The sequence below is a fragment of the Trifolium pratense genome, linkage group LG7 (assembly GCF_020283565.1).
Source record: "Trifolium pratense cultivar HEN17-A07 linkage group LG7, ARS_RC_1.1, whole genome shotgun sequence".
Classification (NCBI taxonomy): Eukaryota; Viridiplantae; Streptophyta; class Magnoliopsida; order Fabales; family Fabaceae; genus Trifolium; species Trifolium pratense.
The window spans coordinates 34,701,497-34,710,432 of NC_060065.1; the positions used below are offsets into that span (position 1 = coordinate 34,701,497).

General features: G+C 32.0%; 1 protein-coding gene across 1 annotated transcript; it reads right to left on the reverse strand.

Annotated features, from left to right (window-relative positions):
• Window positions 1-1,402: 1,402 nt before the first annotated feature.
• LOC123895622 (squamosa promoter-binding-like protein 7) lies at window positions 1,403-8,589 on the reverse strand. Its single transcript, XM_045946082.1, has 10 exons — window positions 7,883-8,589; window positions 7,583-7,755; window positions 6,917-7,143; window positions 6,745-6,819; window positions 6,533-6,640; window positions 5,777-5,891; window positions 5,333-5,468; window positions 4,186-4,348; window positions 2,809-3,354; window positions 1,403-1,967 (listed from the first exon to the last, which is right to left on the reverse strand). The coding sequence occupies exons 1-10, from the start codon at window positions 8,368-8,370 to the stop codon at window positions 1,680-1,682; spliced, it is 2,319 nt and encodes a 772-aa protein (XP_045802038.1). The 5' UTR covers window positions 8,371-8,589; the 3' UTR covers window positions 1,403-1,679.
• Between the last annotated feature and the right edge of the window lie 347 nt (window positions 8,590-8,936).

Here is an 8,936-nt window from a genome sequence, read left to right on the forward strand (position 1 = left end):
CTTAAATAGGCTTAAATTTGAAAACGATTCTTGCAATTACGGCTTGTTTTGATTTTAGTCGCTGCAAAAAAAAAATTGATTTTAGTTCCTGCAAAATACCAAAACTTTTAAAAAGGTCCTTGAGGTGAATTTTTGGCTGACATGTCAAGTAGTTGATGATTTGGCAGATGCTGACTAAGATTTTTTATGACGTGGAATTAACAGTTAATTTTTATTTAATATTTAAAAAATGAAAAATAACATGTCAGATTTAAAAAAAAAACAAAATAAAGTGAAAAATAGAAATAAAAAATTACAATACACTTACAAAAAAAAGTTAATATATTATTAGATTTAAAAATATATTAGATTTTAATATCAAAATAGAAGAAAGAAATTACGCAAAGAATAAAAGCACGGTTTCTGTTCATCTCCTTCAAACCGATAGGGGCTAATTTTAGTTTGACGGTGAGGTTAATTGAAATTGAAAGTTAGAATAAGATAGAGTTTTTGTTCATCCCCTTAAAATTGTAGAGTTTTTCTTTGTGAGTTCTTCTACTGTTTGTTGTTGTTCATCTTCCTCAATTTTGTTTTTGTAATTTTGTTTTCTACGGTTGGTTTTGTACATCACCATGGGTAATTGACACCCACACACATGAAGTTTTTCTATCGAAGAAGACGAACCACCTTTGCTACTCCACATCTTCTTTTTTATTTGCGTGATTTATCCTTCAATAGCAACTTTGATTCATGAACCCTAATTTTTGCCATTTCTTTGCGTGATTTCTTTCTTCTATTTTGATAATTTATTTACTTGTCAAACAAAAATTTGATAATTGTTTTTTAAATATAATATATTTTTGAATCTAATATATATATTTTTTGTAAGTATATTAATTTTCTATTTTTATTTTTCAATGTATTTTGTTTTTTTTAAAAAAAAAAATCTGACATATTATTTTTCATTTTTTAATTTTTAAATAAAAATGATATGTTAATTCAACGTCATCAAAAATCCTAGTCAGCATCTGTCAAATCATCAACTACTTGACATGTAAGCTAAAAATTCACCTCAAAAACGTTTTTAAAAGTTTTGGTATTTTGCAGGGACTAAAATCAAACTTTTTTTTTGTAAGGACTAAAATCAAAACAGACCGTAATTGCAGAGACCATTTTCATATTTAAGCCTCTTAAATATATCAAAATTGCAAAGTACAGTATTTCTTAACATAACTTTTTTTAATAGTCATAATCATTTTATTATGTTTCAAAGAATTTCTAAACATGACATGCTAGCAAAATGCCAGCATCATAATCACAAAACTTTGAAAGTTTATTTTTCTTAAACTTATATCCAAACGTTTTGCACAAATAATTACATTTCTAAGTTTTACAACTGAGTGAAACAAAAATGAACAAGATGTAATGAACAAGATGTATTATTATGTTGTAATAACCTTGTAGTAGGCCTAATTATGCCTTCTACCCATAATATTGGGTTCATAATTAGCACCTATTGCTTTTATCCAGGAAATCTAAATTGAAAATCCACAAATCAAACAGTTTGAACTGAACTTCCATGTTCCAATGTAGTAAAATACTAGTACCTACTTGTCCTAATGACACCTATTTTATTTAGTGTTACAACAAATATGTACCAAGTAGTAAATAAAATCAAAAAAATTGAAAATAAAATAAAATTAATGGTTAAACAAACACCTTCTAATGGATACTGCTAACTCATTAACCCTCCCATGATGAAATATGGATACGCATACCATAAGACAAACAACAACTGAAACAAGGACAAAAATAGTTGGCCGAGAGCTCAAGAATCCCCTGGTAAGATTTCGACGGTCATATCTTCTGGGAAACTCTTCCATATTCATTATAATATCCCTTTTCAGAAGCGGTATCTTCTGACTTTTTTCATCAGACGGGAGACTTCTCGGAACTCCCAACTCTGCATCTACTCTAAACTGGATACCCTGCAAAGCAAAAATTAACGTAGTATTAAGATAAGATACATGCCAATCCAACTAGGATTTGGGGAATGGGAAATTGAACTCTGCTCCATATTTTGCAAGGAAATTCCAACATGTGCTATTGTTCATTGTCCAAACAGAGTTTACTAGATGAAATAGATTTGCTGTTTTCATGTGATTCCACTTTACAGATAGAACTTAGTCAATGGTTCAAAACACACACCCTTGAGCTAAAAATATATGGAAGAAATGACTTTAAAGCTTCAAATAAAAAGATAGGATGAAGCGTAATAAGTCAGCATAGTTATGAGATTACACTTTGTATCTGACTATATACACATTTCTTAACCATATGACATCTCTTTGTATCCGACTATACTCATTTGTTAGCTTAACGTTTTCTCTTCCTCTCATTTTTTCCTAGTATACTACTTCCCCTTTCTCTTTTTTCAACCTTACTCGTCTTCCTCATTGAACGTACCAATAACTTTCTTTTGTCCATAATCATTTCCCTCCTTTACTAATAAAACTACTAAATTCAATTTCTATAAATTAGCTTGCTTAAAAGTCAAATCTATGCTTCATATTAAAATATTACTTGAAATTTTTTAACTCCTCCAACAATTTGATTCACATTAACACCAGTTTGGAGTACAAGAGTTGGACTGCTTAGATTAAGAGAGAAATCTATAGTTAACCTAAATACACGGCTCATTAGGTTCTATTTTCTACTGTATAGTAACAAAATTATCATAAAGTAAAACATAGTATCTTAATCTAAAAGCTAAAAAATAATTCATGTCGTTTTCATGGGAATTAAAAGGAGAAAATTAATGGCTCTAACCTGACTATTAACTTCAACAACTGATAACTTGTCATCTTGGGAACAGCATTGACCGGGTTTAAAGTCATCCGTTTTGGAGTGCAAAACTAAACCTCCACCTTTCTGACAAATAACATCTTTGGCATTTTGCATGCACTTCAGTAGTTGGAACATGTCAACATCATTTATATTGGATTTCATGCTTTCTGTTAAAATTATCAAATTTGGCAATATTTTTCCCAAAATGATAGTTGAATCATTGCTTATTAGAAAATCCAACAAATGGCAATATCTTTGAATTTGTGAAGCAGATATCATTCTATCAAAATTTTCTGAAGCAGGGTCCTTAAGTAACCATGCTATATCTACAAGCAAGTCTGATGATGATGTGTGAGTATGTACAAAAGCTTCACATGAGCTACAAACAGAACCACCAGATGCAGACCGAAATTGTTTAGAACGGAAAGAGGCATCAAGTTTTTGTTGCAGTATCTCCATTTCAGTGCAAACTTCTTTATCCGCAATAAGTACAGGAATGAAGTTTGATAAACCAGACTCATTATCAACCTATAGAAAGGAAAAGAAATATGATGAAACACAGGGGAAAAAAATATGAAATAGTATAGAAGAATTTCCATTTTACAAAAACAATTTATAAATGAAATTTAATTAGAGTTCCAAATATACCCATCTCCAAAATCACATCAAATCAAAAAGTTTCTGATAATTTATCTTGATCTGACGTTACAATCATCAAGAAATTTTTTAATTTTTACAGATTCAGTACAATCCAATACACCAACCAAAACAAAATTCTATATTACAAACTCCCAAATTCAATGTTTTCCATGATAACTACAGTGTTTAGTCCGAGAACTTTTTAGATAGATTTAATTTGCTAAGATAATAAGAATAAGTAAAATGAAAAGAACCTAAAAATATCAATCCAGAATTCAATATTGGGACGACTTTCTATTTATATGCTAGAATGTAGCATGTTGCATTATGATTATCTTTTGATGCATTGAAATTAATTTATCAGAAAAATAAATAAGAACAAGATATAGAAAGCAATTACCAACAAAAATATGAAACATCCAAATTAAACCAAATACTCAAAATCAAAGTACTCAACTACACACATTAAAAGTTCAGCGTTCCTCAATTTGTTTGATGATTTTCAAGAATGAACTGCTAAATTATTATGTCATATAGATAAAAGTTAATTGCAAAAAAATGCATATGAAGTTAACGAATCTAAAAGAGAACATATAACAATAAAGTATTGGTCAACATCAAGTGTTCTCAAATCAACGTTCTATGAAACATAGCAAACAGGAAATAAAAAATGGAGGTCAATGCATAGTTAAGGAAACAAAACAAGATGTCAATAATTACCTCAATAAATGCAGGCCCCAGGAGATTTTCCTCAATATGAGGGACACATATCTTATATAACTGATTATCAAAAGCACAAGAAGTATTGTCTTCAGCCCAGTTATGTGGAGACGGAACGCAATACTCATACTTCAGATACTTCCCATAAAAAGATACAAGAAGCCTGCCATGATTATCACCTCATTACAGTCAGAAGTACATTGATAAGTGAACCAAAATCTAAACTAGCTGAACAAATATGATACATTTGAAGATGAGCATAAATGTGTCAACTAAAATATAAGATAACTCAAATATCATAAAATTAATATTTAAAATAAATTTCCCAATAAAACTAAGATCGGAGTGACACCAAAAGATTATAACAAAAGGCAGCACAAACTAAACTGTGTATTATTATTCTATGGGGATGCAACCCTATAAGGAAGTTAAATTCCTAAATAAATTATATAGCTATGTAAAAGGATAATTGATTATGCAATTTATTGTGATGCTATTAATTGCCTTTTCCATGTTGTTTATGTGCAAAACTTGATGCAGTGATGAGCAGAATCATTTTATAACTTTCTACAGCATAAATTATTCTCTCCTTCTCCTTAACCCCAGATAGGATAATTGAAGATGTTTACAATCATAGTACCTAGTACTTACTACTTAGTTCACAGTAATCCAGTGTTTTACCCAATATATAGTACGTAAAGGTATACCTAAATGATATCTAACTTAGATGTGCAATACGCTTTATAAAATTAATTGGTATGCTCTACATACATATATACTAACTACATCCTTATATATAATAAGACCCTTTGATAAAGTTACACAAATTAAGAAAGTTGGTCAATTTGGTTTGTATCATTAAATTTGTTAAATAGTTATGTTTCCAAAATTACTCTTAAAGTTATTAAGACTGATCACTAATTGTTTTCTCTATTAATTGCCTTTGGGTGGTTCTGGTTTCTATCACTTGCCTTATGACCTACATGTGTTTTCCCTTACGACCTACGTGTGTTTTCCCTTACATTAGGTCCCCAACACTGCCAAAATATATATAACGCACAAATGAAAAAAAGTATGCTTACGTCTGTCGAATGAACGTGCAAAAATCTGCTTTAAATGATGTTTAGATGAGCTGACAATTACATACCGAAACTTAGGCTGCAGCAAGTTACTTCCACAAGCAAAAAACTCCATGGGTTTTCCTGCTTCAAAGCATGTGGGATGAATATAGTGAAGCTTAGGTGCCTGCTCGTTTACCTCGGCTTTCATCACAGAACTTCCATCTGTAATCATTGAAATGTATTGGTTAATTTAAACAAATTAAAGCTTCCAAACTCAGAACTTAAAGCCTATAACTCAAAATAACAAAAACTTGTATAAATTTCAATGATACAGTTAAAGAATTGATTGTTCAATTTGTTTCATAAATCAGAAACAATGCATATCTCCGAGATGGAGGATCAGCACACTGAAAAGGGTTATCATAACTCAACCACCAGGTTCTAAAATACTCTTCAAGAAAAACAACTCAAAAAGTTTAGGGGAAGAGTGAACCAGAAAAAAGAATTAAACAAGTGAAACAGAAACAAACCTTTCATAACACGGAAGATCATGTCATTCAGATGAATTAGAGCGGTGCCTCTTCCAGATAGCATATTTCTGGGAGCAACAAGTTCACGCACATAATACATAGGATCTTTGAGTAACTGGCCGATTCATAAGAGAGACAAAATGAAGTCAGAAGTCAGAAAAGGAAAGAAAAAATATGAACCAATCAAATTTCGTAAGAGCATCTCCAATAAGGGTATCTAAGAGAGTTTCATAGACTAATGATACGGTACCTTAACTTTTTTATCATTGGAGTTCCATGACGTGGCACCAAGGGTATCAAAATTGATGATACCAGTACCATAAATAAGGTATCGTATCATCAATTTAATGTTATTATTATTTTTATTTTTGCTATATAAATCCAATTTAACATCTTTTATATATGTCAAAACATTACTATTTGTCATTAATATATGATACTCAAAAAGTGGTATCACCATTGGAGTAAAATATGTATGAGTTGCATAAATATTACATGGCATTGTAGGGACCACTTATTAGTAATGTATGATACCCAAAGTGGTATCACCATTGGAGATTCTCGAAGAAATTGAAAACAAGGGGTTTAAATTCTTTTTATTAGTTAATTAAGGAAATTCCTGATTCATAAGAGAGAAGGGGTGGAGAAATGTTACAGGTAGCACACAACTAATTGGAGCACAAACAAACATCACAATATAGTAAAACTAGCAACCATGAGAATGAGCATAACAAAGAACATCAAGTTGAAGCTTACATTTATCCACATAACACTTGGCATTGCAATAAAAATTGTAAGGATTGTACATCCAGGGCGGATATATCCCTCCAGCTCCACAGGCATACTTGCCAACCATTGGAATATCTGCAAAAACATTTGACTGCTTGTTAATCAGTTACTAAGATGAAGATGGCAGAAAATCTTGCCACAATCAAAATACTAAACTGTAATAAAATGCTTTATAATACTTGAAGCCGCAGCCTTCTAGGAAATTCCGCAGGATTCCAATCGTAAAGCTTAAAAGAAACCCGACCTGTTTGGCACTACAAGCAAACTTTCAATCAGCAAACACCAACCACAGTTTCTCGCACCAAAAATAAACAGGTGAAATAAAAACAATAAACAAGCAGGGCAACCCACCATAGACGAATAATCACTCTTATTGTCACAAAATGAAGGTGACTTGGAAAGATTGGAAACATCTTTTCCAATATTCACTTGTTCTTCAGCAGAAGCAGCAAAGGAGACAACACCATCACCATTAACATTCTGAGTCTCTGGAGTTGAGGACCCAGTAACAACCGGTTCTTCTTCATGATCCAGCAACACTCTTTTTTCAATATTCTCACTACTCAAATTCGAATAATCTACATGACGAATACACAGCCAGTGAATAAAAACCACGTGGGAATTAAACTAGAACATGCTATCATATCGAGAAGAAGAAAAAAAAGAGTAACGGATTTAATCAGTATGCACTTTTGGTGTAAAATAAGGTTTTACATGCATCCAATCATATTATAACTCTATTATATTAGTTCCTCAAATATCTTCACAAATATCGACATTGTAACATATGATTGGACCCAAAAGTTTTACATACTGGTCATATCGCACGATTAAGACTTTGTTATATTAGTTCCTAAAATATCTTCACAAATAACGACAACATTGTAAGATATAATTGCAATCATGTGTAACAAAAATTATGCAATGACACTACATACAGATTAAACTCAAAAGAAAAAACCAATTATTCGACCATTGACTTAACAGTGTGATACTAATTACATCACATAAACCAACCTATTCCTGCTTCTCCATCACAATTGGAATCATCATTTTGAGTAACAGTTTGAAGTTCATTATCAACTCCAGCTACAGAATCAGCAGGCTTTCTCCTCCTCCTATTATTATGACGCTCCAATTTTCGTCTACAACTCCGTTTCCCTTCATCGAAATCCGGTAAAACATGAAACCTATCACATCAACAAAATCCCTAATTAACAATCAACATCATCATAATTATCCAAATAAAATCATAAAATAAAATCTCAAAAAAATCATAATAACAAACAATCATCATCAACTTCAATCTTATCTTACTTTCCACACTGTTGACAGTATCTTTTGGCTTCACCATCAACAACAACAGTAACAGCATTAGCACATCGCAAACAAACCCTATGTCGTCGGTGATAGCCTTTAAGTTCAGAGATATCAACTTCACAACCAGGAACTTGACACCGCGCCGATGTAGAAGCACGCACCGTCCGAGCGCGTTTCTTTCCCGGTAAACCTTTATCTTCAAGCAAAGCATCGAGTTCAGGACATGCACATGGTACATAACCCGCGAGAAAGTTGGAGCAAGTTAATCTCGGGTCACGTTTTCGGATCTTATCATTGTTATCATTATTATAAGTATTAGTTTCGTTAGGGTTAGGGTTAGGGTTTGGGAGAAGAGGGAGTTGTGGAATTTCGTCGTCGAGATTGAAGTCGAGAAGGTCAGAGAGGTCCCAAACGGAGGAGAGATCTTCGGGAGGTTCCATCGGAAGGGGAATTGATTGGGATTGAGATTGAGATTGGGAATCCATTTGTTGAAGGGAAAGTACGGTGGTTAGAGAGTGGTTGAATGTTTGACGGAGAAGTTACGATACGGTGGTGGATGGTTATGGTTGTTGGGTTTTGTTTTTTTTTCCGGTAGGGTCATTGTGGCGACATTTTCAAGTTTTTGCTGTTCTTTGTCTTAACCACGCGCTATGTATCTATCATTCTCATCACACGCGTAGTTTATTCAATTAATCACATGTCACATATTTTCATTTTCAATCTATAGAATTATTTAGAAGAATTTGAATTTGATTTTTTTGTGGAAATAATTATCGAGTCTGAATTTTTTTTTGGGTTACAATAGAGTGAGAGAAGATCGAATTCAGGACCTCTTGCATACTACTCAAATCTCTCATCATTAGACTAAATTTAGTGGTTTAGGTCTGAATTATTTAGAAGAATTTAAATTATTTAGAAGAATTAAGAGAATATGAAAGTGCAATGTGATGTCGTAATAGTCATGAAAATAACAAAAGTAAAAAGTAAAAACTCTCTTGACATATACTCTTTTTGGTCCTATATATAAGAAACATTTCAATTTTTAGATTCA